Raw genomic sequence first — 27,287 nt, 5'->3', positions numbered from 1 at the left:
CTCCGTGCCCCAGGCGTGAGCATGTGTCCCGTTCCACGCCGCTCTGAGCGCGTGTGCTCTTGGCTGGGCCAGGCTGTCTTCGCCCCGGCCCCTTCCACTTGTCTCCATCCTGCGAGGGGACCCCCGTAGCTCAACTGGAGCCCGCCCCAGAGCCAGCCCTGGTGTCCTCGTTGACCGTCCCTTGGCCTGCCACAGATAAATGGTGTGGACGTCCAGAACCGGGAAGAGGCAGTGGCCATCCTGAGCCAGGAGGAGAATACCAACATCTCCCTGCTGGTGGCCCGGCCCGAGAGCCAGGTGTGTGTGCCCACTAGGGCGTCCTGGGGCCCCTGACGTGGGGCTTTCTGTCTTGAAAGCTGCCGACTAGGCCACAAACGTGCCAACAACCTGGCGCTGATGGAGGGTGGGGGTGGGCCCGGGGCCCATTTCCCTCTGTGGCCTCTGATGGCTGAGTGGGCTGGGCCTAGACGCAAGTGGGGCCACTGTCTGCGGAGGTCCTTCGGGCGGCGGGCACAGCACGGGCCTGTGTGCAGCTGGCGAAGCGCTGGAAGGACAGTGACCGCGACGACTTCCTGGATGATTTGGGCTCTGAGAACGAGGGGCACCTGCGGCCGCGGAGGCTGACGTCCCCGCCCGCCCAGCAGGTGAGGAAGGAGGAAGGGCGGGGGCCGGGGCGGGCAGCGCGGCATCCTCCCCCCCACGGCGCCCCCACCGGTGGGTCCCAGACTGAGCGGGGCTCATCTTCCAGCTCCAGCTTGGAAACGAAGAGGAGAAAGGGGCCCCTGATGCGGGCCCAGGCTTGAGCAACAGCCAGGAGCTGGACAGCGGGGTGGGCCGGACGGATGAGAGCACGCGCAACGAGGAGAGCTCCGAGCACGACCTGCTGGGGGACGAGCCCCTGAGTACCGCCAACACGCCCGGGCCCCTGCGCAAGTTTGGCCTGCAAGGGGACGCCCTGCAGAGCCGCGACTTCCACTTCAGCACGGACTCCCTGCCGGCCGAGGGCGCGGGGCCGGGCGGCGGCGGCGACGTGCCGGGCCTCACGGATGAGGAGTGCGAGCGCTACCGCGAGCTGCTGGAGATCAAGCGCCACCTGGAGAACGGCAACCCCCTGGGCCTGCTCCTGCCCCGGGCCGCCGGCGGCCACGGCGCCCTGGATGTCAACCGCAACGAGAGCGTGGGCCACGAGGTGGCCGTGCTGGAGGAGGAGCTGCGGCACCTGGAGTTCAAGTGCCGCAACATCCTGCGGGCGCAGAAGATGCAACAGCTGCGGGAGCGCTGCATGAAGGCCTGGCTGCTGGAGGAGGAGAGCCTCTACGACCTGGGCGCCGGCGAGCCCAAGAAGCACGAGCTGTCTGACATCTCCGAGCTGCCCGAGAAGTCGGACAAGGACAGCACCAGCGCCTACAACACGGGTGAGAGCTGCCGCAGCACTCCGCTGCTGGCGGAGCCCCTGCCCGAGAGCCCCCTGAGGCGGGCGGCCGCCGGGGGCAACTCCAACCTGAACCGGACCCCCTCCGGGGCCCCTGTCGCCGCCCACCCCAAGGCTGCCCCTCCGCAGGGGAGTCCCGCCAAGTTCCGATCCCTCTCCCGGGATCCCGAGCTGGGCCGGAGACAGCAGTCGGAGGAGCGGGGCCGCCGCGGCCCCAAGGCGGGGGTGACCCTGGAGCGCATGGGCCCCGAAGGCAGCCCTTACCTGTCGCGGCGCCACCGCGGCCAGGGCCAGGACGGCGAGCAGTACCACAGCTGCACGCAGCTGGCCCCGCCGCGCCGTCTGGAAGAGCTGGGCCACGGCCCCTTGAGTTTGGCCGGCGGCCCTCGGGGGGGTGGCGTGGCGGCGGCGGCCACCGAAGCGCCCCGCATGGAGTGGAAGGTCAAGGTGCGCAGCGACGGGACCCGCTACGTGGCCAAGCGACCAGTGCGGGACCGCCTCCTGAAAGCCCGGGCCCTGCAGATCCGGGAGGAGCGCAGCGGCATGACCACGGACGACGACGCGGCGAGCGAGATGAAGATGGGCCGCTACTGGAGCAAGGAGGAGCGGAAGCGGCACCTGAGCCGGGCCCGGGAGCAGCGCAAGCGGCGCGAGTTCATGATGCAGAGCCGCCTGGAGGGCCTGAGGGAGCCGCAGAGCGGCGACGGCAGGGCCGAGCTCAGCATCATCGCCCTGAGCCACCGCAAAGCCACGAAGAAGCGGAACAAGAAGATCCTGGACAACTGGATCACCATCCAGGAGATGCTGGCCCACGGCACGCGCTCAGCCGACGGGAAGCGGGTCTACAACCCCCTGCTCTCTGTCACCACTGTCTGAGCCCAGCTGCGCTCCAGGGCACGGGGCCTCCGCCCGGGCCCAGGTCCACTGAGCCTGCCGGGGCCCCGTCTTCTGCTCTCCCCTAGAAGCTGGCGTGTGTCTGTGTGTGCGCGTGGCCCTTCGTTACCAGACAGAAGCCCCTGAAGGAGGAGGGACGCTTCTCTCCATCGGTGACTTCCTTCTCCCCAGGTACAGCGACCCCATCAACAGCTGGCCTGGGGGCAGACCCGTACCGGTCCCCCCTTCAGCCGGGGGCGTGTGTGTGTGTGTGTGTGTGTGTGTGTGTGTGTGTGTGAGAGACACGAGCCGAGACACATGTACGCACGCAGACACACGCACTTCCCTCCGGAGCGCTGTCAGCGCGGGCACCTGGGGACAGGGAAGTCAGCTGAAAAGAAGAGGCGAAGACTGTCCTAAGCACAAGAGGATGTCCGTTACCTGTAGACAAAGGCGACCCTGATTTTTGTGGTTCTTTTCCTTTTCTGTGCTTTGCCAATTGCTGTCTTTTGGGTTCGTTTGTTTTGTGGACCTGCTCTGAGGGCTGGCAGCTCCTTCAGGCAGCCTGACAGAGGCGGAATCCCCGAGTGATAGCTGGGAAGGAGGCGGGTGGGGGGAAGCAAGGGAGGGGAATGGGGGGTGGGGAGGGGAGGGGAGGGGGGTAATGAAGGCAAGAATGGGAAGCAGCTTTGCAGGTGGCCTCCGCTCTGAGGTGTGGGGACTGGGAGCTTCCGATGTGGCTTGCCGGGCTCACCTTGGAGGTCACCTCCTTCCCCGGCGACTGCGGGACTGAAGGGTCAGTGTCCGTCCAAGAAGAAGGAAGCGAGCCCAGGGCTGTGCCAGACGCCTTCTGGAGCTCGGCTTGTCTCCTGAGTGCTGTGAGGGGTCCAGAAGCCAAGTCCCATGAGTAGCAGCAGACCTTGGTGACATGACCCACGCAGAGCTAGGGAGCGGCCTGGAGCTGAGTGACAGGCGGGGCCCTGCCAGGTGGGCTGACTGGGGAGAAGATGCCCTGCGCCCCACTTTGCCAGTGTGGGCCGGGCAGCCCTCAGGGACATGTGCACTAGTGAGAGCTGGCCTCCGGGGCCCTTCCCGGCTCAGAGAGCCTCAGATGGAAGGCTGACACGCTGCCCACCCCCGCCCCCTGCCGGCATCGTGAGAATAAAGCAAGCTGCCTTCGAGGGTGACTCCTGGCCTCCTCGTGTTCATTCTCCAGCACCGGGCACCGGGCGCCGGCGTGGGGCCGGGCGGGTCAGGGGAAAGCTGAGCGACAGCAAGGTGTTCTGAAGTCAGCCTCCAGCGCTCTGGGAGGAGGGACAGAGCCACCAGAATCATTTCAGAGGCCTGCCACGGTCACAAGGGTGGTGCCCAGGTGCAGGAAGGATGCCAGAGACCTGTCTCGGGACTGGCGACTGAGCCTGGAGCTGGCATGAGGCCCACACCCCTGCTCTGGTCAGAGTCCTAGAGACGTGGTTCCACCCTCGCCCCGCTCTGCAGCTCAGGGAGCGCCCTAGCGGGGGCAAGGGCCAACAGGCTTCTGGAAGGCACAAGCTTCCTTCCCTGTTTGGGGACCCCACAGTGCCTAGCCCTCAGAAGATGCAAAGAAGTGTCTTTTGACCAGATGAGTACCAGGTGGCTGCGGGAACTCCCAGAGGTTCCATTCAGCACAGCAAACCACTGGGCATCTGCTCAGTGCCAGGAACCCTGCTAAGTCCTGGCTGGGGCCAAGGCCCCAAAGACAGCAACTCCAGGGGTACCGTCTGCGCAGTGAGACCTTGAGTAGGGGCTCAGTCTCCTGAAGAGACACAGGACGCTGCCAGCACATTAAGTGGGTGAGGATACATTTAAAAATTCTCTTGGGGCTTCCCTGGTGGCGCAGCGGTTGAGAGTCCGCCTGCCGATGCAGGGGACGCGGGTTCGTGCCCCGGTCCGGGAGGATCCCACGTGCCGCGGAGCCGCTGGGCCCGTGAGCCATGGCCGCCGGGCCTGCGCGTCCGGAGCCTGTGCCCCGCAACGGGAGAGGCCACGGCACTGAGAGGCCCGTGTACCGCAAACAAACAAACAAACAAACAAACAAACAAAACCGTGTGCGAGGAAGAGGATCATCCTCAGAGACGTAAGGCAGAGCGGGGGCGTGTGTGTGTGTGTGTGTGTGTGTGTGTGTGTGTGTGAGAGACACGAGCCGAGACACATGTACGCACGCAGACACACGCACTTCCCGGGGGCGTGTGTGTGTGTGTGTGTGTGTGTGTGTGTGTGTGTGAGAGACACGAGCCGAGACACATGTACGCACGCAGACACACGCACTTCCCTCCGGAGCGCTGTCAGCGCGGGCACCTGGGGACAGGGAAGTCAGCTGAAAAGAAGAGGCGAAGACTGTCCTAAGCACAAGAGGATGTCCGTTACCTGTAGACAAAGGCGACCCTGATTTTTGTGGTTCTTTTCCTTTTCTGTGCTTTGCCAATTGCTGTCTTTTGGGTTCGTTTGTTTTGTGGACCTGCTCTGAGGGCTGGCAGCTCCTTCAGGCAGCCTGACAGAGGCGGAATCCCCGAGTGATAGCTGGGAAGGAGGCGGGTGGGGGGAAGCAAGGGAGGGGAATGGGGGGTGGGGAGGGGAGGGGAGGGGGGTAATGAAGGCAAGAATGGGAAGCAGCTTTGCAGGTGGCCTCCGCTCTGAGGTGTGGGGACTGGGAGCTTCCGATGTGGCTTGCCGGGCTCACCTTGGAGGTCACCTCCTTCCCCGGCGACTGCGGGACTGAAGGGTCAGTGTCCGTCCAAGAAGAAGGAAGCGAGCCCAGGGCTGTGCCAGACGCCTTCTGGAGCTCGGCTTGTCTCCTGAGTGCTGTGAGGGGTCCAGAAGCCAAGTCCCATGAGTAGCAGCAGACCTTGGTGACATGACCCACGCAGAGCTAGGGAGCGGCCTGGAGCTGAGTGACAGGCGGGGCCCTGCCAGGTGGGCTGACTGGGGAGAAGATGCCCTGCGCCCCACTTTGCCAGTGTGGGCCGGGCAGCCCTCAGGGACATGTGCACTAGTGAGAGCTGGCCTCCGGGGCCCTTCCCGGCTCAGAGAGCCTCAGATGGAAGGCTGACACGCTGCCCACCCCCGCCCCCTGCCGGCATCGTGAGAATAAAGCAAGCTGCCTTCGAGGGTGACTCCTGGCCTCCTCGTGTTCATTCTCCAGCACCGGGCACCGGGCGCCGGCGTGGGGCCGGGCGGGTCAGGGGAAAGCTGAGCGACAGCAAGGTGTTCTGAAGTCAGCCTCCAGCGCTCTGGGAGGAGGGACAGAGCCACCAGAATCATTTCAGAGGCCTGCCACGGTCACAAGGGTGGTGCCCAGGTGCAGGAAGGATGCCAGAGACCTGTCTCGGGACTGGCGACTGAGCCTGGAGCTGGCATGAGGCCCACACCCCTGCTCTGGTCAGAGTCCTAGAGACGTGGTTCCACCCTCGCCCCGCTCTGCAGCTCAGGGAGCGCCCTAGCGGGGGCAAGGGCCAACAGGCTTCTGGAAGGCACAAGCTTCCTTCCCTGTTTGGGGACCCCACAGTGCCTAGCCCTCAGAAGATGCAAAGAAGTGTCTTTTGACCAGATGAGTACCAGGTGGCTGCGGGAACTCCCAGAGGTTCCATTCAGCACAGCAAACCACTGGGCATCTGCTCAGTGCCAGGAACCCTGCTAAGTCCTGGCTGGGGCCAAGGCCCCAAAGACAGCAACTCCAGGGGTACCGTCTGCGCAGTGAGACCTTGAGTAGGGGCTCAGTCTCCTGAAGAGACACAGGACGCTGCCAGCACATTAAGTGGGTGAGGATACATTTAAAAATTCTCTTGGGGCTTCCCTGGTGGCGCAGCGGTTGAGAGTCCGCCTGCCGATGCAGGGGACGCGGGTTCGTGCCCCGGTCCGGGAGGATCCCACGTGCCGCGGAGCCGCTGGGCCCGTGAGCCATGGCCGCCGGGCCTGCGCGTCCGGAGCCTGTGCCCCGCAACGGGAGAGGCCACGGCACTGAGAGGCCCGCGTACCGCAAAAAAAAAAAAAGAAAAAAAAATTCTTGAAGGAGCAATGTAGACGTCTTGTTAATTTTGCTAATTTGCTGACATTGGTGCGAGCAAGAAACCTGAGCCTGTGTTCCCGGAAGCGGAGCACCCTGCTGTCTTAAAAGCTGGCAGGGAAGACCCAGCATGTCACACAGAACACCAGTGGCTTCAAGGGAGGAAAGGGCTTGTTGATGAAAAGGGGCAAACACGAGACACCACCTTCCTCTTACCTCGCAGAGGCCTCTGGAGCTGGGGGCTAGGAACAGCAACTCGTGACCAGCCCCATTCCTCGGGAGGGGACACTCCATATAGGCCCCTGTGAAGGATGGGGTTCCAAGGACCCAGCCCATCGCAGAAAAGTGGCTGGAGTTGGAGACTAAGGCCACCTGTTCCCTGAGCATCCCTCTCTGGCTGCTGGGGGCTCACTTTGGTGGCTCTAGAGGCACCTCACTTTTGCTCTGGGGTGGGGTGCCGGAGGCCCAGGGTTCCCGGGGTGGGGGCCAGGACAGGCCCGGATCCTGGGGTCCCTTGGCCATGTGAAAGCTGGTGCTGGGGCTTGGCTCTCACTGGCTCTGGGAAATGTTGACACCAGGAGATCTGGAAGCCCTTGGCAACCGGCGCACTGGACCAGAGACTTAACCGGGTGGAGTGGTGGAGCTGGAATCAAAAAGAGCCGCTGGGTGGCCAACAGCTGCCACTTTCCCCCTTAAAAGGAGGAGCAGCGCCCAGCTGGCGGGCGCCACCTGAGCCCCCCCAGCCCTGCCCGTCTGGGGCGCCACCTGAGCCCCCCCCAGCCCTGCGTGTCTGGGGCGCCACCTGAGCCCCCCAGCCCTGCCCGTCTGGGGCGCAGAAAGCGCCTCGGCCAGCAGCTCTCGCCTGGCCTGCTCTTCAGGGGCCCCGTGGTTCCTGTTGTACCGTTTGGCGGGGGAGCGAGGACGGGGCTCCCCCGCAGAGCCTCCCTATTCCTGCCAGCCGCCCCACGCTGACCCGCGTCGCTTGGACTGAGGGTGCGGGGCCGGGAGCAGCTGGTGCCCCCTGGCCTGGAGGAGGTCCCCACGCAGGTCCCTCCACACTCCCGTGGAGGACAAAGCCCAGAGGAGAGCCCCGCCCACTCACGTAGGCTTCGGGCCTCCTTTTTGGGTGCAGCCTCCCTGGAGGCTTGTTATTCACACAGCTGTGTCTCTCTGGTAACAGCTGACGGACGCCGATGCCAATGACCCCTCACCGACACCCTGGAGGAAGCCAGGTCACAGCTGAGCAAACCTGTGCAGCTGGGAACGGGCTCCCCTGGGATTTGCATGCAGCCCCCCACCTCCCCAGCCATTAGGTGGTAGCAGGGAAACTGGGCTGGTGGGAGGGCTGCGGGTTGATGTGGAGCATGGCGCCTGCACAGGGACGCCCGCCCGGTGTCTCGAGAACATCAGGTGCTCAGAGAGAGGGCTCGCTAGGAGGGGAGGCACACAGCCGAACCGGAAAGGGCTACCGCTGGGCTCCTTGGAGGCTTGGGGGTCCGGGTCCTCTCCTGTGCCTTTCTCCGCGCCCCACCCGACATCGCGAGGCGAGAGCATCCCGGGAGGCGCCACGCTGGAGCGGAGCTTGGAAAGGCCACCCCCAGCCCCGGACAGCTACCTGGAAGACTAGCGTCGACCGCATAAGCTCCACAGGGACGTTCGCAGACCCCCAGGAAAAGCACAGCAAGTACTTCATTCAGCGTGTGGTTCTCACCCAGGGCTCCAAACACGGGAGCCCTTCCGAAGGCCAGGAGGGGCTGTGGCTACGTGCGCTGCTGGCTGCTGGGTTTCGGGGAAGCTCCCCTCGCCACTTGCCCTGGGCAGTTGCCCTCGAGACGGCAGGTGGTCAGAGGACCCCTCCGTAAGCGGGCCCAGGCAGGCTGGGCGAGGGCAGGAGAACAAGGCCACTCTTTGCCAGAGACTGGGGGGCGGAGGGGAGAGACAGCCCCGTGCCCCGCCTGCAACCAGGCAGGCAGCCCTGGGAGACGGTGGCGCTGGGTATTAGGTCCCGAAGGCTTCACAGGGGGCTGAGAAGGGAGCGCTAACAACGACCAAGAGTAAAGCAAACGTACAGAAGGAGGAAGGGGACCTCCAGGGCTGCCCGCGCTCAGTGCCTGTGCCGTCTAGGCAGGTGGCGGGATGCCGGTCACCCAGCTCTGCCCGTGTGTGTGACACAGCCCTGGTGCTCGGGATAGCTGGTAACTGTTTATTGAAAGAAGCAAGCGGGGTGGGGGGCATCACCCTCAGGCCTGGATGTGGCTCTTGGCACTGAAGGCCAGGTAGTAGATCACTAGGCCAATGGCAGCGGCCAGTACCTCGGTGGAGACCCAGGGCCCGTTCCAGGTGCCCTGCAAGAAAGGAGACCAAAGTCATTCTCGGGGGAGGCACGGGTGAGAAGGCCAGCCACCCCAGCCGCCCCCCTTTTGGGGCGGGGAGACACACCGGTCCACTTGGCTTAGCCCCCAGCTCTCCCTAAAAGGCGAGGCTCGCCACCGGCTCCCTCCTTCCCGTGCCGGGCCCGCCCCTTCCGGCCACTCACCCGATGGTCCACGCTGACTGTGAACAGAGGTGAGATGATGGAAACGTCCTCGTTATTTCTCTGAGCCTGTGCGGGAGGTGCTGGGGTCAGGGGCCGATGCTGGGCGGGGTGGGAGAGGCAGGCACACGGCCAGAGTCGTGGAAGGAGAAAGGAGAAACACGGGCGAAGGAGCGACACGGAAGGCACAGGGCCAGGTGGGGTGGGTGGGCAGGAAGGCACCCACCGGCCATCCTGCTCCAAGTCAGAGAGGGGACGGCAGGGTGGAGCCAGCTGGGGCAGTGGGCTATGCCCTCCCTACTGCAGGCCTGGGTGGCCTTCGGGGACACTCACCTTCCTCAGGAGGCTGTAGGACTCCTCGTCAAAGAATCTGACCTCGTAGGTGCCTGCGTGGGCGCTCTTGTGGTCTAGGCTCCAGGACACCTGCGTGGGGTGTGTTCGGCAGGGGGTGGGCAGTGCACATGGCGCCACGGCCAGCGCATCGAATTCAAGAACCCCAGCCCTGCTGGCCCGGCCTTCAAGCCACACCTGTGAACGGGTGGCCTCCCGCGAAAGTGACCACCACAGCATCCCTTACCTGGTATCGGCCCACGTCCTGGCCCCGGGTAACAGGGAACTGTTTTCCACTGACGTCAGCATAAAGAGCCATGTTCTGGGGGAGGGGATAAAAGGAGAGTCACCTTCTCCCCTCTGGCCGCCGGCGAGGCCCCGCGCCGCCGCCCGCAGTAGCACCCTCGGCCTGTGGGTAAGGAGGCCGCCGGGCACAGCCGGGGACTGCGGTGTGTCTGGCGGGGTACCGCGCGGGAACCACGGAGGCCAGCCTGCCACGACTCTCCACGTCTGTCTCCCTCCTTGGGAGCCACATCTCCCCTATGGCCTGGCCTCCCTAACCCACAGCAGGCCTGTTAACTGAACAAGGGCAGGATGAGCGTAGTGTTCTTGTTTCTTCTCTGAGCCTGGAAGAGAGTATCGCGGTCGTGGACACCCAATGAGCTGCCTAAGGAAGACTGTACCTAAAAAGGCCCAACTTCCTTCCTTCTCTGCGCCTTTAGGTCGCAGAGGCTGAGGCCAGGGCTGCTTGGTCTTGAAATGACGAAACACACGTGTGGACACAAAATTCGGCAAAGAGCAACCAGTAAAGGGACGCAGGAGCCTGGGGGCTGAGCCTGGCTGTCTCTCCCTTCACACATATACTCTTTCCACACACAGCAAGGCGTCTGTCTATACCACCGCACATAGATGCAGCAGAGCAGACAAGGGAGGGGCATGTTCTTGCCCAAGGTCTCAGGCTCACTGCTCACCTCTCGCCCCCGCACCCTCCTGGCTGAACCCCCGCTGCCTCACCTGGACCCTGTTCTTGCAAGTCAGGGAGATCTCCACGATGAAGACAGTCTCAGTAGAAATGACAGCATCCGAGGTGGTATAGTAAGAAGGGGTGATCTGGGGCTCCACACAGGCCTCTGCTGCGGAGAGGCAGAGATGAACGGCTAAGGCCTGGCTGGTGCTTGCTGGGTTAGGGGCAGAAGGGACCACCCTAACCCCACTTCCCAGAGTTCATCAGCTGAGAACACAAAGGTCCTTTGGACCCTGCCAGGTAGGGTCTGGGAGACAGATCCAAATGATCAGTCAGAAGTACAGTGGCAAAGAGGGGTGGGATGGCCTCGAAGGAAGGCAGGGGAAGGGAGATGGGAAGGCTTTGTACAGGTGGAACCTCAATGTACAGGCAGAAGAACAGGTGAGTGGGGGGGGGGGGACGGGGGCGTGCTGCCTGAATTCACTGCACAACTCGAGTCTGTGCCTGGACCTGCAGACAAGGAAGCCATGCAATGGTTTAGGGATGCAGCCTGCCCTGGAGCACCCCAGAAGCCCGGGGCGGGGGCAGGCTGACCTCAATTCAGGGCCATGCATGGCTCTGGACAGTTTACTGAAGGCGTCCACTGCAGACACAAAGCATGGTGCTGCTGGCAACCTACGGGGGGGTTTGATATGAAGGAAAGGGTCTCTGCCCCAGACAGTTGACAGAAGGCCACGACTGGCCCCAGCATTTCCGGAGGGAAAGAAATGGCAGAGGGTCTGGGTCCATAAGCATAGCTTGACCCCTTGAACAAGGCTGCACTGAGAAAAAGGATGCTGCTGTAGTCGTCTCCACACTGCTAGAGCCTAAAGGGAAGGAAAGGTGCCACCTAAATCACAAGGCGCCAACTGCTCTCCAAATGTGGTGTCCGGCCAGGGCCGTGACTTAGGCTGAAGCAGTCAGAGGAGGCTGTGGGACTGGAATGGAGGGAGGCAGATGCCTGGGAACATGGGTGGGAGGTGGTTCTCAGGAGCCACACCCCCCAGATCCTTCCGCGCTCTGCTAGACTTGACCTTTTTCCTATGGACACGGGGGAGCACACGGGGCCTTTATAGTCAGGTCTGTCCTTTCCAGGCATCACTGGCTATAGCGTGGGGGAGTTCCTGAGGAGCAGGTGGGCTGGGTGCAGGCGGGGAGGCCAGTTAGGCTGGTGAAACACTGTAGGTATCAAGGGTGCTGGCCTGAAGTAGGGCAGGTAAAGTGGATGCACTGAAAGTGGCCCTGACCCAGTCCAGGCCCCCAGGCCCGGGGTGGGCTCCTGCAAGGACCTCCTCCTAGACAAACTTCTGGACTCCAGTCTGAGCTCAACCCTGCCGCTAAGTGTTAACAACCTCTCAAGAATGTGAAGCCATCTGACTCCGCTGAAAAACCCTATAAGGATATGGCAAGACCTCAGGGGAAACAAATCAACCGCCTGATCTAGGCACTCTAGGCCCACTCATCTTTCCCTCTTCAGTTCCTTTCTAACTCGCCCGCACTCCGGGCCCCTCTGCCTGGACCGTCCCTGCTCCCTCTTCACTCAGAGCTCTCTTCCTGGAGAGGCCTGGCCCCACCGCACCGGGTCAGGTGGCTCCTCTCCACCGGCCCAGTTTCTCGCTCCGATCGCCCGGCGCCGCAGAGCTTTGCTCCTGTCCGACCCCGCTCCGGGACCGGGAGCTCCTGGAGTGGCAGCAGGGACGTGTGTCATTTTTCCTGCTGCAGCTGGGGCCAGGCGCACGGGAGAGGCTCTGGGACTCTTCCTCACGGGAGCAGACGGGAGACAGACTAGGCTGTTTCTCCCAGCAGCCCGGCTGCTTGGTAAACGTGTGTGGTGCAGGAGCGCGTGGTGGCCTCGGCTGCCGCGACCAGAGACCACCTGCCTCTCTGAGGAAGAAAGCCCAGACCCCCGCCTCACCCGCACCCCTCCTCCCCCCACGCACCACCAGTCGTGGGTGAGAGGCTCGCCAGAAACGAGCTCCGGCCAGGCCGCTACCTGAGCAGCAGGAGAGGCCGGACAGCAGGAGTAGCGCCAGGGCGCCGAGAGATGCCAGCGCCGCCATCGCCTCTTCTCTGCCGAGGGAAAAAGAGAGCGACTCCCCTGAACACGAGGAGCAGACGAGGAAGCGCGACGCGTAAGCGGCCGCAGCAGCCAATCAGGGGCCGGCGGGCCGGGCGGGCCTGTGACGTCGCCGGCGGCACTGACGTGTCCCCTCCCCGGACCAGAGGCCCTGCTGGCTGCCCTCCCCCGCCCACCGACGATGGCGACGACGGCGGCGGCGGCGGCGGCGACGACTGCGCTCTCAGCGCCGGAAGAGGGCGTGAGAACCGGCGCGGCCGTGCGCATGCGCACCGCGGGACCACGCCCCTCCCGGGACTTCGCGCCCCGCCGAACTCTCGCGAGAGCGGCATCTGCGAGTCGGAACCTGTGGCAGTTCTCATTTTCCATCATGGCGCTGAAGGTGGCGACGGCCGCGGGCGGCGCTGTGAAGGCAGTGCTCAGGTCGGCCCTCCTCTGCCGTCCTTGGGAGGTGAGAAGCAGGAGCGGGCCACGGGAACAGCCGCGGCGCTCGCTGAGGGGTGCTTGCACCTCGCCGGGCTTAGGCCGGCGGCGGCCGCTCTCGGAGCGTCCTGGGGCCCGATTGGCTGCGGGTCCCGTGAGGGGAGGGGAGAGTGCTGCGGGCCAGGGTTGATTGGCCACCTTCGTTGTCGGTGAAGGGGTTAGCCAAAGTTGATTCTGGTTTGGCTTCTCAGGGGTCTGCATCTTGTGGCGGGGGAGCTCCCGACGGGCGGGGAGAGTGGACCCCGGGGGGCAGTGTCACCTCCCTAGTGTCCTTGTGGGACCCCCGCCTTGCTCTTGCCCTCTTGGGAATAGGTTCCTGGCCGCCCTTCCTCTTCAGGTTTCCCTTTTGTGGACCGCTTTGCCACCTCTCCCAGTGGAGGTGGCGAATCGGACTTTGCCGGTGCCCCAGAGCCTCCTCCTCCCCCCCACCCCCCCACCGCAGGCGCCTGGAATGGGAAGGAGCTAGGATTCTTGAAGCTGGCGGGTTGGGAGGCCGCGAGGGCTTTGCTGCCGTTGTTCTTTGTTTAGGATCTTGGTTATTCGGGTCTGATTCGTCTCTCTTGACACGCTTGAATGAGGATAATTTAGTCCCTGGGTGGGTTGGAAGCCATCTGAAGCGTCATCGAGTCAGGACTGGCCCTGAGGGACGAGAGGTTTGACCTCTCTGGGCTCCAGTTTCTTCTCTGTCTCAAAGGGTCCACCCAACTCTGACCTTCCAGAACTCTGTGACTTTGCTGACACTACTTGTGGACATGTCTTCGGCCATGCTTCCCCCCTCTGATCCCTGGGGAAGACTGCCCTGTAACAGCTTCTGGTTTATGAAATTATGTTTAAAATGCTGACTTCTCCCACTTGCTCACCAGAGGCTTTCCAGAGGTCCCTGGCAGCTAGGCTCTTGCAGGATCTTGGTGGGGACATCTGTCTCCTCCCTGACTTCCCGTGTGTGTGCTTGTGTCCATATTGGGGCAGGGATGGGGGGCAGTAAAAGGTTGCTAGCTGAGCAATGCCTTGCCCTGAGACTGGTTGTCCTGGGTATGGGAACTTCTAGAGATGAAGCCCAGATCTTTGGTCCCACTAATTGGGACCTCGTGGGAAAACATGCAGCCACCATTGGTACTTGATCCAACAGAAACATGCTGAAGAGAGAAACCTCACTAGGATGTGGAGCATGGGAGCCCTTCGGCTGGGATGCGTACCATTGTGGACTCCTTTCTTTCTGTGGCGCTATCAAAGGACGAGGGTAACAGACCACCTTCCTGCTTGATGAGCAAGCTGAAGACCCATGCATATATCCCATCCTGCCTCATGCTGGGCTCCTTTGATAGGTAGCTTCACAGAACCTTTGTAACCTCCTGAAGGAAGGTGCCTGAACATGTCCAGAGCAAGGTCAGGGAAGTCAGTATCCTGAGAGCTCTCCGGGTCTTTGGCCAAAGCTGGATGGAACATCTAGCATTGGGACCAGGTGAGAGAGAGGTTCAGCCCTGGTGATAGTGATGGGGTCCAGGGTCTGGTGGGGTGTGGTCGCGCAGATGTAGAGTCAGGCCTGATGTGAGCGCTGGCTCATCGGCACGGCCAGGTTACCTGCCGGGTGCCAGTAGACCTCAGAGGGCTGAAACCCAGGAGGAGTTACTGCTCGGAGCTGTAGGGGTCAGCCCAGCATCCCCTCACTGGCCAGCAGCCTTGAATACTGGCCTGAGGGGCTGGTGGGGTAAAGGGGGGGCGTATGCTTTCGCACAGCCCCGTGTGCCCTTCTAGCGACTGAACAGCTTGCGTACCTCTTCTTGCTTAATGTGTCCAGTAGTCAGATAAAGTAGGCACCTCTATTCTGTGGATTTCAGGTAAGGGTGGGAAGCTCAGCAAGGTTAAGGTATTTGCCACCAAGAGTAGTAGATGGAGGATTTGGACCGAGGTCTCCCTAGCCTCAAAGCCCATCATATCTTCCTTCATTTTCTGATATGCTCATTCATTCAGTAAATGTTTTTTGTGTCCCAGCTCTGGACCAGGCATTCTGCTCGGTCTTGGGGTGACAGTAGGGGATCAGACAGACATGGTGTCCACTCTCAGGGGCTTAGGGGTTGGAGAGGGAGCACAGCAGCGATAACCTAGGGAGATTGTGGTTGGGGGGAAGGGAGTGAGGTGGGTAGGGCTTTGGGAGCCCCGGGAGACCAACAGCTCAGCAACCTTAGGGCATCAGGGAAGGCTTCCTGGAGGAAAGGTAGTCTCAATACAAACACCATCCACAAGTTTATATTGAGAGCCCACAGATAAGATGAATCCAGATACTGATAATTGCTAGAAGGGAGACAGAAGATTCCCAAGTATGCGTCCGGCTGCAGACCCGGGGCCCCATGGATCAGCAGAAACCCCCAGGGCCTCTTGTCCTATTAGTCACCCCCTTCCTGACCCCTGTGCTGCCAGAGCCCTGTGCACGTGGGAGCCTTGTGAATACCAGCCAGGGACACCCAGATGGGGCGGTCAGCCTGTGCTTGAGCTTTCTAGACTTGTAGCAGGAAGGCATGGCTCTTTGGGAAATGGCCAGAGTGACTCTGCCATTGGCTGGAACGATCTGCTGCTGCCCCAGCAGGCAAGTGGCAGGGCATTCCCAAGCGAGAAGGAGGACCTTGGCCCTGCCCCTGTCTCCGGATTGAAGGGCGCCCAGGTGGGGCACAACAGGGAGGAAAGTGTGTGGGCCTGTAGCCCCGCTGCGGTGGGAGCTGGGACTTGGGCTTCTTCTTCCAGGAGAGTGTGGGGACGGACTCCAGATAGGTCACTCTGAGCACCTGTCCCATTTGGCTCGGGTGGCTTTTGCTCTGAAGCTGTCAGGCGTGGCACCGATGTGACCAAGCGCGGCTGTTTCAAGTGGGGGGGTGGGGGCATCTGTCATCCATGTAGGCCGCGAAGCAGTTTTGCAGTCCTTCATGAAAGCCTTCCGAAAGATTGGCATCTGCTATTCTTCTGAAAATGGTTGCATTTTTAGATTTCTGATTCTAGAGGGCTGTGCCCCGTGGTGGCAGCAGTGCTGCTCTCTGGGTGGACGGGGGCTGGGTGCTATCTTCTTCCTTCTGATCTTCGCGTTCTGTCCACATGCTGCTTTTGTAATAAGGAAACATGATTTTTAAAATGATGTAGATGATGGTCGTGGTGGCCCAGTGGTTTATCACGATTTCCCTATTGTACTACGTCTGGCGTGCCAACCTTTCCAAGTTACAGACGTCACTGAGCGAGAACAATTGGCTGAAGGAGACCAGAAACAACAAAAGGTGGGGAGGGGCATGTAAACATTTCTTAAAAAACTGGCCAGGGACCTGAAGGAGGCGTAAAGGGTTGTGGCGACCCTCCGCGGTGCTCCGACGGGCCGGTCTGTGTGCTGCTGTGCTCTAGACGGTGGTGCACGGGTGAGGCGCAGGGCCTGTCTGGGCGTGGCGAGGGCGCTCGCCTTCCCTGCCAGGAGCGTGGCTGGCCCTTGCCAGATTGGCTTTCTGGGCTAGACAGCAACCACTGGCCTCTGCGTTCTCTTTGCCAGGTTCTAGGTGCCCACGAAGCCCCGCGGAGGAGCTTCTCAGTAAGTACCCACCCGAGTGAGTGCATGCCCGTGCCTGTGTGGATGTTCACGTGTGCCCGTCTGTGTGTGTGCAGAGGCATGTGTGTACGGGTGCATGCAGGTGCATTCACGGGCAGGCGTGGGTGCAGAGGTGTGTGTGTGCGTGCACGCGTGTGTGTCGTGCCTCTGGGCTCCGTGCTCTTCTGTGTCCCTCCCCCTGAGGTGCAGTCTCCAGAGCTCGCCCACCCCTTCTCCCCTGAGCCGTGCTAGACAGCGCCCCAGGGAAACGGCCCCATTCCCCAGCAAAGCCTTGTTCCTGCAACCTCGGCTGATCTGTGTCTTTTTCCTTCCTGTCCCGCCTCTAGCAACAAACAATTGTGAGTGTTCTTCTCATCTGCCTGTTAGGTTGGGGCTTTGAGCTGCTTTGGGACTGACCCGAGTCCGGGCAGGGGCGGGGGCGGGGCCTGCTTCTGCTGTTGTCCTCGTGACCCAGGAGCGCCCCCCGCCGTGAGCAGCCCTGCCTGGGGTGGCTGGGGCAGGGTGTAGGGGTGTGGCACCCCAAGCTGGCGCCTCCCGGTGGGCCTTCCGCCTGGGTCAGTGCTGGAGGCAGGAAGGGGACTGAAGGCCTCCCCGTCCTTCTAGCCCCCGTCGGCTAAGTATGGTGGGCGGCACACGGTCACCATGATCCCAGGGGACGGCATCGGGCCAGAGCTCATGTTGCACGTCAAGTCCGTGTTCAGGTACAGAGCCCCTGGGCCCAGCCAGGGGGACCCTGAGAACTTCGTGCCAAGAGGGGCAGTGAGCCCGGGGTGGGAGGCCTTTTGTCCCAGGGTCTGCGACCCTACCAGGCTGGCCCGAGCACGGGGAGGGTGGAACCGGGCCCGCTAACGGTGTTGCAGAGTGCGTGAGGGCACACCTGTCAGCTGGCGCGGGTGGGCTCAGTCTCCCCTCAGCCAGAGCCAGGCCAGGGCGGGCGGCGGCAGGGGAGAGGCCTCTGCACCCGGTGGTCCAGGCGGGCTTCCCGCACCGAGGCCTGGGGCCACCGCCCTGACCCTGCCCTGCCCCAGGCACGCGTGTGTGCCTGTGGACTTCGAAGAGGTGCACGTGAGCTCCACCGCCGACGAGGAGGACGTCCGAAACGCCGTCATGGCCATCCGGCGGAACCGCGTGGCCCTGAAGGGTGAGCGCGGGCGCCAGGGTGGGGCACCGCACGTGATTCCTTTCGCCTCCAAGCTGACGCTTGCCCCTGGGGCCCCATTGATGCTGCGGCTCTGAGACCTCGGTGGCACTAGGCTCTGCGGGAGCCTGTCCAGGGATGGGCTCCCTTCCACCCGCCTCTTCCCTCCTGAGGCAGCCCTCTCTGCTGGAGTCAGCTTTGACCCTCAGAGCCTTTCTTCACAAACCAGATGTCACAGAGATGCAGTTCTGATCCTCTGCCTGCTGCCTTGGTTCCAGTTGGCACAGCTGTGGATGTTACAGATGGGAGCTTTACCCTTTCTGAGTTTGCCTTGGTTTGGTCCAGGTCCTTAAACTGTTTCCGTCACTCATTCTGCAAACTTTAGACCATTACCTGCTCTGTGTGAGGAGTGGGTGAGCAAAGGTGAACCCGGCTAGAGCCCCAGGCCCTGGCAGTCACGTGGAGGGGCAGCCATGTCAACTACAGGGTGCCCAAGGCACTCCGGGTGAAGGAAGTCCAGGCGGGGCGTGAGTTGGAGGGCCGGCGGCCCTGGGGGCCCTGAGAAAGCCCTCCTCTACTTGGCACCCTCTGACTGCCTTCTCTCAGCAGCTGCTGGCCCTCTGGGTGCCCTGGTCCCAGCCAAGGGGAAAGCTGTGGTCTTTTCCAGGCAACCCCTGCCTGCCTCTTGTGCTTCCTCGACGCAGGCACTCACCCTGGCCAAGGTCCCCTTGGCTGGTGCCAGCCTAGCCACCACCCTGTTAGTTAGCAAGAGTGGTCACTTTCTGTCCAGCTAGACCCTGGCCTTGCCATTCCCCACCCAGGGTCTAGCAAGACCTTCTGGCCAGATGCCAACCCTTGTTCATTCATTCATTCGGCCAGTAGTTATTGAGTGCATGCTACGTGCCAGGAGCCCATCAGTGAACCAAACGCACAGACGCGCATGCCCCTCTGCCCCCACGGGGCTTAACGCTGCAAGTTACGCTAGAGTGTTCCATGAAACACTTCTGCCGCCGGAAGCTGTTGTGTTCTCCTGTTGGAGTCACCCTTGGCACACATCCCCTGGGTCGGAAAGGGGAATACGGTGGTACAGCTGAGCCTGGGGCGCCCTCTCCAGCCTGCTCGTCTTGTTTCTGTCCTGCAGGCAATATTGAAACAAACCATAACCTGCCGCCATCCCACAAATCCCGAAACAACATCCTTCGGTGAGAGCCAAGTGCCCGGGGTGGGGGCTTGGCGGGGGTGGGAGTGCCAGCAGAGAGACGTTGCACTTGCCGGCTGCTTCTCCCTCTGTGCCCCTAGCACCAGCCTGGACCTCTACGCCAACGTCATCCACTGCAAGAGCCTGCCGGGAGTGGTGACGCGGCACAGGGACGTGGATATCCTCATCGTCCGGGAAAACACGGAGGGCGAGTACAGCAGCCTGGAGCACGAGGTGGGCGTTGGCGGCGTGAGCTCGCCTAGGGCAGCCGTCAGGGGGCCGGGCCCGAGGGGCGCCGCGCGCTGGAGGGCAGGCTCAGACGCGAGCTGGGTCTCCTCCCTCGTCCCCTGCTCAGAGCGTGGCAGGAGTGGTGGAGAGCCTGAAGATCATCACCGAGGCCAAGTCCCTGCGCATTGCTGAGTACGCCTTCAAACTGGCCCAGGAGAGCGGGCGCAGGAAAGTGACGGCTGTACACAAGGCCAACATCATGTACGCCCCCCACCTCGCCCCTCCGCGCTGCTGCCCGGGCCTGCTCTCTGGGACGCGGGGCCCGGGACCGCGCCCTGCGGCCGTGTCCCAGCTGCGGCCTCACCGCAGTGGCCATCCTGCGGTTCGCACCGCTTATAGTTTAGAACCCAGCCTTCTGTGGCGTCTGCGCGCCCCTTCCCTCCAGCTGACGGTCGCAGGGGCCAAGCTGGTGTCCTGCGTCCCCCTTAGGAAACTGGGCGATGGGCTCTTCCTCCAGTGCTGCAGGGCGGTGGCAGCCCGTTACCCCCAGATCACCTTCGAGAGTATGATCGTGGATAACACCACCATGCAGGTAGTTGGGCTGCCGTGCGGCGCGGCCCCTGCCCTGGGCTCCCGGGGCCGCCCGTGCTCCAGGTGCCGGCTCTCCCCTCCTTGCCCCACAGCTGGTGTCCCGGCCCCAGCAGTTTGATGTCATGGTGATGCCCAATCTCTACGGCAACATCGTCAACAACGTCTGCGCGGGGTTGGTTGGGGGCCCCGGCCTCGTAGCTGGGGCCAACTACGGCCACGTGTATGCCGTGTTTGAGACGGTGAGTGCCACCAGCAGTGCCAGGGCCACTGGCTTTTGTGCACTATAGCTCGCATACTTCCTAGGTCACCCGTTGAAAGTGTACGATTTATTGGTTTCGGAGATACTCAGAGGTGTGCAACTATCCCCACTCTGTAGTTCCAGAATGTTTTCATCACCCCCAAAAGAAATCTTGTACTTGTGGCTGTCACTCTCTGTTCCTCCTTCTCAGCCCCTGGCACCGAAGTCACCTGCTTTCTATCTCTGGATTTGCCTGTTCTGGACACTTGACACAAATGCAGTCTACACTCGACGTTCTTGTGTTTCCGTCTCGCCTCTTCCAGGCCACAAGGAACACAGGCAAGAGTATTGCCAACAGGAACATCGCCAACCCCACGGCCACGCTGCTGGCAAGCTGCATGATGCTCGACCACCTCAAGTAAGTGGCTTCTCGATGCTGGGCCGTTGGCCCCCGGCCCGCACCCGAGGTCGCGAGGACCGAAGTCTGCCCTTCTTCCTCAGGCTCCACTCCTACGCCACCTCCATCCGCAAGGCCGTCTTGGCATCCATGGACAATGAAAACGTGAGGCTCCCCCCAACTGCCTCCTGTCCAACTCCCACCCCAGCCCGGGTTGAGCTGATAAGACGACTGAGGGGCTGGAAATGGTGACCCGGCACTTTGTGCCGCCCCCAGGGTGGGGGCCTGTACCAGGCAGAGTGGGCCTTTGGGGCCTTAGCTGGTATTACTGCCCTCCTGGTGGTGCTTCCAGCCCCTGCAGGCCACGGGGCACTGGGCAGCCCTGGGCTGCCTGCAGGCTAGGGCGCAGGTATTGGCCGGGCCCCGCTGTGTGTCCAAGCTTGCCCGTCTCCTGCAGATGCACACCCCAGACATCGGGGGCCAGGGCACCACGTCGGAAGCCATCCAGGACATCATCCGCCATATCCGCGTCATCAGCGGCCGGGCCGTGGAGGCCTAGGCCGTCCCCGGGACTGTCTCGGCCCACCCTTTAGATCCCCTTCGCGCCCCCAGCACCCTAATTGGCTCGGTGGGTGGACCCAGAATAAACCCACTTCTGCCCCAGGCCTTGGCCGCGTGCTTCTGTCAGTCCAGGACGCTGGTGTTTCAGTCACGCTTTATTAAGAAAACAGGCAGCACGCTTCCCATTCAGAGGGCCCTCTGCGAGGGTTGGGGGCAGAGCGAATTCTGAAAGGCAGGCCTGGCCCTGGTGTCTGTCTGCCCTGCCGAGGGCGAGGGCGAGTGAGAAAGCTCGAACTCAGCAGGGCGGGTGGGGCGGCCCCAAGGCACTGAGGGCTGGGGGTGGGGGGCAGCCAGGACCGCCCCAGGCTGCCCGAAGCAGCAGCCGGGCCTAGGGATCGAGCCAAGGGTGCTGGAGGCAGTCGGCCGCGCTGGCCCGCTTCTCGGGGATGTACTCCATCATGGGCAGCAGGAAGGCGCTGAACTGCGCGGCCTGCTCCAGGGACCACTCGTACTTCTCCATGAGCACCTCGTACAGGCCCCAGTGCTTGAGGTTGTGGATGTGCCGCAGCTCTCCTGGGGGCAGGCCGGTGGCCTCGGGTCAGGCTCCACCAGGGAGGGCTCTGATCTGGGACCCCTTGCTCCCCTTTTCCACAACCCCCGGTCCCCGCCCCGCCCCCTCCGTCCAGGTGGCCTGAGCCCGCTCGGCCCCACCTCTCCGGTTGAAGAACTCCCGGGAATAGCGGCCCGACAGGGCAAAGGCCGGGGGGATGTCTCCCAGCAGCTCCACGATGTGGGCGATGTGGTCTGTGGATAGACAGGCGGCTGGGAGGGAGCCGGGCGGCCGGGAGACCCGAGGCCGAGCCCAGGGCCTGCCTCCCCCTACCCTCGTCACGACTGTAGTCCTCTCCGGAGTGTGGCTCGAACAGGTAGTCGCCGGTGGCCAGCTCGAAGGCCTGGAAGCCGGGGGAGAGGGTGAGGCTGCGGCCGGTGGGCCAGCCCTGGGCGGGGGTGGCCCAAACGGATGTACCATGCACGCCGTGCTCCAGATGTCAGCCGGGGGCCCGTACTCGGCGCCGATCAGCACCTCCACGGCCCGGTACTGCCGCGTCTGGATGTCCTCGGTGAAGTGCTTGTGCTGCAGGCAAGGAGAGCCCTGGGGAGGGGCCGGGGCCGGGGCTGGCCGCCCCTCGCCGGCCCCCCTCGTCTCCCACCTCCTCGGGGCCGCTCACCCAAGGAGCACAGTGGGGCTCACTGAGCCTCAGCGCCCCCAGGCGCCCCGAGGGTCCGGCCACACGGACCTGAGGCCCCCCACCCGCTGCCGTGGGCCCAGCTCTGCTGACCAGGCGGGCCGGCGCTGGTTTCGGCTCAGCTCTGGGACTGCGGGCCCGAGGCAGACACGGGGAGGGGTCTGGTCGAGCGGGTTGCTCGGTGAGCCCTGGGGACAGGCCTGTGCCGCCTCCTTCATAGCAGGGTGCCCGCTCATACCACCCAGCAGGCGTTGCCCAGGTCTGCGATCTTGATCTTGATCTTGTCTGCATTTTGGGGCTCTAGGGGGTTCACCAGGAGGTTGGAGGCACCAAATGGTGCTGGGGAAGCAAGAGAAGGGAGAGAGACTGAGCTGGCCCGGACCTGCCCTGCCCGGCCCCGCCCGCCTGCTGCCTGCCGCTGCCTGACTTACTGCTGGGTGACAGGAGGCCCCCGGTCTCTCGTTGGTTGGACGAGCCTGAGAGGATGGAGCACGAGGCAGGGGAGAGGAGGGAGCCCGAGAAGCCTGAGGTCTGGGAGCTGGGGCTGAGGCTGCGGCTGCCCCCGGGGGCAGGGGAGGAGGAGGCCGGGGAGGGGCCGGCCGCGGCCCCCCCAGGGTGGCAGCCAGAAGAGGAGGTGGAGCCGCTGCCCCCCTCTAGTCTTGAGCCAGAGTCTGGGGAGACGGGCGGAGGTGGTGTGTGAGCAGATGCCGCTGCGGCACGTGCCAGGCGGCCCTGCGCACCCCCTGGCCCCTCACCCTCGGCCTGGGCCGCCGCCTCCATGGCCTCCAGCCTCTGCAGGTCCCGAAGCCGCTCCTCCAGCAGCCGCTTCTGCTGTTTCCGTTTGCGCCTCATCTTCTTCCTCTTGTTTTTGGACAGCTTACCGGTCTGCCGTCAGAGCCGGGGTCACTCCGGGGTGCCCGTCACCCATCCCCTGAGCAGCCCGAGCCCCTGCCCGTGGCCTGTGGGCCCGGGGGCTCCAGGGACACCAGACGTGGCACCGCCCCCTCGCCCACCTCCTGTCTCCCCTCCTGCCCGCCACTCCCCGGAGCCTGAGGCTGGGGAGGAACCAGCAGGCCTGCCTGTGGGTGCCAGCCTCCCCTAGGGGCAGCTCCGGCCCCTCCCAGCCTCGGACGCGGTGTCCTTCCGCTGAGGCGGGGCGAGCCCAGCAGCCACCCAGGGCAGTTTGGGGCAAGTGGCCCACTCTGCGTAGCAAACACGCGTCCAGGCCACCCAGCCTCTTGGAAGCGCCACTGCAGGAGTGCTGGGGAGGGTGGAGAGGCGGGGAAGGAAGGGGTGGAACCAGAGAGGCTGAGGAAGGTGAGGCCCAGGAAGAGGGGCGCCCCCACTTACCAAGACCTCCTGGGGGGCAGTGCTGACTGGGGGGTGGGGCAGGCAGAGCGTGGAGTGACAGAAAGGAACCGAGACTCAGGCAGGGGCTGAGGCCCACGGGCCCCGCCCCGCCCCGCCCCGCCCCACGCAGGCTCTTGGTACCTGTGGACCGGGATGGGGGCGGGGCCCCTGACTGCTGCCACTCTGTGGCCTCAGCAGCCAGGCGCCTGATGTAGGCATCACCCACACACAGCAGGATGTTCTCGGGCTTGATGTCCGTGTGGATGATCTTGCACTTGGTGTGGAGGTAATCCAGGCCGTGCAGCACCTGGGGAGAGAGCACTCCTGAGCCCTGCCAGCCCTGCCCCGGCCGCCTCGCCGCGCTCTTCGTGCCGGGCACGGGCTGCTCACCTGCCTCACGATGCTCTTCACACACGGCACGGGCAGGCCCTGGTAGTTGGACTTGATGATCCACTTGAGGAGCTGGTGGCCTAGGACCTCCAACACCATGCACACGTCTTGGGCCGGGAGTGAAGGGCAGTCAGTGGGCAAGCAGCTGGGGCACAGGCCCTGCCCGCCCTCAGCTGGGGCGGGGGAGCAACGAGCCTCAGGCAGTGCAGAGCTGGGCCTCGGAGGTCCCGGTGTTGCTACCATCCCGGTGTCATAGCGTCCCTGTCACTCTTAGGTGTGCCAGTTGGGACAGTACCTTCTGTGGTCACCCTAGGGAGAGGGCACTGGAGGAATAGACAGCTTTCTCAGCCCATCCCCAGTCCTGTGCCCAAGTCTGCCAAAGAGCCTACGGACAGCCCCCCGAAAGGGAAGGCACTGCCACAGAGGTGGGCCCTCCCACTTGGGGGTAATCCAGCAACGCCCGTGGATAGCCAGTGCCAACCTGGTTATCCGCTCCCTGCCCCCCCCCCCCACAGAAACACATCCCCAAAGTGGTGATGGGGATATTTCGCAGTGTCACTGGAAGGGATAAACCCCCAGCGTGCGGATCGGCAAACTGAGGCCCTAGGAGCTGGGAAGGCATGAGCCAGCTGGCCCCTGTGCTGCCACACTGCTTGCTCAGCCTACAAAGGATACGGACTCCATTAACCCCTGAGATCCTGAAGTCGTCGATGAGCTGGACAATGGTTTCTCTTTTGGGGTCACTGGGGTCACTGTCTCGGACCTGGAGCAAAAGCCAAGGGGCCACAGACGGCTCCAACCTGCCCCTCGCCAGCTGCTCCCCGGGTGGCCCCTCCGGGGTGGGGGCCCCCCTCCCGCTCCAGCTGGGCCCCGCTGGAAGAAAGGCTGCCGGCCCGCCCTCGCCCGCTCCTCGGGTCCTCTCCGAGGAGCCAGCTGGAGCCTGCCCCTCCGGGAGCCCCGCCCCCCCCCCCCCCCCCGCCGCGGAGCCCCGGCAGGCCTTGCACCCACATTGCCAGGCCCTGGGCGGCTCCTGGGGCGCCGGGAGTGGGTAGGGGAGGCGCCTCACACATTTCAGGAGCTTGATCTCATCCACAGCTGTCTCCGTGTAATGCCCTGCGCTCTTCACCACTTTGAGGGCCACGAAGCGCTTGCGCCTGCAACCCCGAGACCCGCGTCGGTTGCCGGAACCGGCCAGACCCGCGGGGCCATCACCGTGGCCTCAGCGGTGCCCGAGGGCAGGACCCCAGCTGGCGTTGGGCCTCGGGGGGTGGAGGGGGCACTCACTGGATGTCCCAGCAGAGCCAGACGGTGGAGAAGTGGCCCCAGCCCAGCTTGCGCACCACGTGGTACCGCCCATTGAACAGGTCCCCGATCTTCACGGGGTAGTAGCCACCTGGGGGAGGGAGCCCGTAGGGCGCGGTGCGGGTGTTGCCTTCCCCCGTGCCCCGGGACGGCCCAGCCCGCCGGCCCCCTGGCCCACGTGGGCCGGCTCTGGCCCCGCTCCGGGCGGGGGGCGCTGAGGCAGGCCTCACCCTTGCAGTAGTCCTTGGGATCCTCCTGCTCCTCGTCGTCGGAGCCCAGCAGCCCCTGCAGCACCCGGGGCGCCGGCACGGCGCGGGCCGGTTCGGAGCCGGAGGACTCGGGCCCACAGGAGGCCTGTGAGCTGTGGGCGCGGTGGGCGGGCGGTGAGCGCGCGAGGCGCCAGGCGCCCGACGGCCCAGCCCGCCGGCCCCCTGGCCCACGTGGGCCGGCTCTGGCCCCGCTCCGGGCGGGGGGCGCTGAGGCAGGCCTCACCCTTGCAGTAGTCCTTGGGATCCTCCTGCTCCTCGTCGTCGGAGCCCAGCAGCCCCTGCAGCACCCGGGGCGCCGGCACGGCGCGGGCCGGTTCGGAGCCGGAGGACTCGGGCCCACAGGAGGCCTGTGAGCTGTGGGCGCGGTGGGCGGGCGGTGAGCGCGCGAGGCGCCAGGGGCCCCGGGCGCCCAGGCCGAGCCCTACCTGCTGCTGCTGCCGCCGCCGTCCGCGCCGCCGCCGCCCGCCGCGCTGGCGCTCATGCCCGCAGCGCTGCCCGCGGCTCCGGCGCCCCGGGCGGCCGCTCGTGTGGGGCCCGGCCGCGGCCTGCGCATTTATAGCCTCGGCCGCTGATCTCACCCGCCTTTATAAATAGCCTCCCAGCTGCTCGGCTGTGGGCAAGGTATGCAGCGGGGAGGGGGCGGCGACGGCGGCCTTGCAGGGCCCGGCCCCCAGCACGAGCCCCCCCGCCCCCCCAGGGCTGGCAGAGGGCACCACTCCAGGGACACGGTGTGACACAGCCTCCACAGCGAGCTCCCTCGCACCCCAGGGCCAAGGGGGACACCCACGCTGGGACGTGATGGCCCGGGCCCCAGGCTAAGCCCCTGCGCCGTTGAGTGGGCACGTGGTGGTGGCCTGGTCCTCAGACTGGATCCCTGTACTGCAGAGCCCGCTGAGGGGGACAGCCACACAAGGGCACTGTGGGCATGGCAGGCCGGGCTTTCACCCCTTCTCACGTGCCCTAGGGTGCCTGCGACACTCTGGGAACATTCTCTGGCTTCCTGCCCCCTCTCAGCCGGGTTCCCACTTTTCCGATGGGTCCTTGGTCCCCAAGGCACGCTGGAGCCCTCGTGTCCCTCAGTGTGGCGTCGCTGGGGACCCTGGCCAGGCAGAGGTCAGGGGCGTGAGCTGCGGGCAGCTCTTCCCACCAGAGGGGCCAGGCCTGAGTGACAGCCTGGGGAGTGCCCGCCTGGGACTCTCGTGCTGCCGGCCTCTCCCGGCTCCCTGCGGCCCAGCCCTGCCTTGCTCACTGGCTCCGGCACGTGCACGTGTCCACGTAGGAGGCGTAGGGAGCTGTCCTTCCCGGCCCCGCGCTCAGGGGTCCTCGAGTGGGAAGCAAGTCAGGCCACAGCTCTGGTGGGCTAGTGGCAGAGAAGTCCGGGTCAGGCAGAGAGCCCTTGGAGCTTGGGGCCTTGGGACCCCATCCAAGGGACCGGGAAGAATCAGGTCCCCAGAAAGGGGGTGGGCAGTGAAGCCTCCAGGGAGGCAGCAGGACGGGCTGGAGACCTCCGTGGCTGGCGTGGGTGGGGGAGACGAGGGGAGGCCTTGGGCGGCCAAGGAGCCCCCCGAGCCTGTGGGCACTACTGTGGGGTTCCGGCAGCGACCGGTGGGCACTTTGGCTCTTTAGAAAGAACACTGGCTGCTCCCAGGAGGGAATGGGGGGCGAAGAGGGGAGCCAGGAGGTCGGCTGGGGAGTGTCAGAGAGTCAGAAGGAAGCAGAGGGGGCCTGGCAGTGATTGGGGACGCTTGGTTCTACGTCCCTGGGCCGAGGAAAGGACCGGGAGGATGGGGTGGGCATAGACGGGGGCGGGAGGGCAGGGGCACCTTTCCCGCAGGGGTCAGGGGAGGGAGGAGAGCAAGGCCTCGCAGTCCTCTTTTCCTCGGTCGTAGCCGTGGGCCGAGGGGAGGGCTGTGCTGGGGCAGTGAAGAGACTCACAGGGGAAGGTGGGGCTGGGCATTGGGCTTCTTTTAAAAAGACATGTCTATTTTATTTCCAGATGTGATGCTCCAGCAAGCACAGAAATAC

At 64.2% G+C, this 27,287-nt stretch overlaps 4 protein-coding genes across 15 annotated transcripts in view; 2 read left to right on the top strand and 2 right to left on the bottom strand.

Moving 5' to 3' along the window:
• The window catches only part of PDZD4 (PDZ domain containing 4), a 29,460-nt gene extending 26,397 nt beyond the window's left edge, over positions 1-3,063 (top strand). For 4 of the 8 annotated variants that reach the window (XM_028482523.2, XM_055081529.1, XM_028482518.2 and 1 more), the window contains 3 exons: positions 196-297; positions 468-644; positions 749-3,063. In XM_028482523.2, coding sequence (XP_028338324.1) covers positions 196-297; positions 468-644; positions 749-2,308 — 1,839 coding nt within the window. In that variant the 3' untranslated portion in view covers positions 2,309-3,063. The remainder of the gene's footprint in view (positions 1-195; positions 298-467; positions 645-748) is intronic. The other 4 variants (XM_028482522.1, XM_028482520.1, XM_028482521.2 and 1 more) reach the window with 1 other exon arrangement.
• Positions 3,064-8,527: 5,464 nt separating this feature from the next.
• Positions 8,528-12,415, bottom strand: SSR4 (signal sequence receptor subunit 4). 4 transcript variants are annotated; one of them, XM_024116709.3, is made up of 6 exons: positions 12,207-12,415; positions 10,225-10,340; positions 9,458-9,532; positions 9,214-9,303; positions 8,884-8,982; positions 8,528-8,692 (listed from the first exon to the last, which is right to left on the bottom strand). In XM_024116709.3, the coding sequence occupies exons 1-6, from the start codon at positions 12,271-12,273 to the stop codon at positions 8,588-8,590; spliced, it is 552 nt and encodes a 183-aa protein (XP_023972477.1). In that variant the 5' UTR covers positions 12,274-12,415; the 3' UTR covers positions 8,528-8,587. The 4 variants fall into 4 exon arrangements, with proteins under 4 accessions (XP_023972477.1, XP_007113638.1, XP_007113637.1 ...); XM_007113576.4 differs by having other exon boundaries at positions 10,225-10,343; positions 12,207-12,412; XM_007113575.4 differs by having other exon boundaries at positions 8,884-8,949; positions 12,207-12,410.
• Positions 12,416-12,583: 168 nt separating this feature from the next.
• IDH3G (isocitrate dehydrogenase (NAD(+)) 3 non-catalytic subunit gamma) lies at positions 12,584-20,806 on the top strand. 2 transcript variants are annotated; one of them, XM_007113578.4, is made up of 13 exons: positions 12,600-12,741; positions 16,297-16,335; positions 16,680-16,691; positions 16,957-17,054; positions 17,382-17,494; positions 18,633-18,693; positions 18,791-18,923; positions 19,045-19,178; positions 19,407-19,509; positions 19,601-19,747; positions 20,070-20,164; positions 20,248-20,308; positions 20,601-20,806. In XM_007113578.4, the coding sequence occupies exons 1-13, from the start codon at positions 12,661-12,663 to the stop codon at positions 20,700-20,702; spliced, it is 1,179 nt and encodes a 392-aa protein (XP_007113640.1). In that variant the 5' UTR covers positions 12,600-12,660; the 3' UTR covers positions 20,703-20,806. The 2 variants fall into 2 exon arrangements, with proteins under 2 accessions (XP_054937511.1, XP_007113640.1); XM_055081536.1 differs by lacking the exon at positions 16,680-16,691 and having other exon boundaries at positions 12,584-12,741.
• A 183-nt stretch (positions 20,807-20,989) lies between these two features.
• On the bottom strand, positions 20,990-25,758 carry SRPK3 (SRSF protein kinase 3). The gene is made up of 15 exons (XM_024116710.3): positions 25,688-25,758; positions 25,486-25,616; positions 24,976-25,084; positions 24,758-24,845; positions 24,367-24,454; positions 23,692-23,798; positions 23,443-23,608; positions 23,302-23,327; positions 22,707-22,836; positions 22,383-22,622; positions 22,190-22,290; positions 21,732-21,839; positions 21,588-21,657; positions 21,416-21,508; positions 20,990-21,277 (listed from the first exon to the last, which is right to left on the bottom strand). Exons 1-15 carry the CDS (start codon positions 25,741-25,743, stop codon positions 21,093-21,095), a joined length of 1,698 nt encoding a protein of 565 aa, XP_023972478.1. The 5' UTR covers positions 25,744-25,758; the 3' UTR covers positions 20,990-21,092.
• Between the last annotated feature and the right edge of the window lie 1,529 nt (positions 25,759-27,287).

The sequence above is a fragment of the Physeter macrocephalus genome, chromosome 21 (assembly GCF_002837175.3).
Source record: "Physeter macrocephalus isolate SW-GA chromosome 21, ASM283717v5, whole genome shotgun sequence".
Lineage (NCBI taxonomy): Eukaryota > Metazoa > Chordata > Mammalia > Artiodactyla > Physeteridae > Physeter > Physeter macrocephalus.
This window is presented reverse-complemented; position numbering and strand designations above follow the sequence as displayed.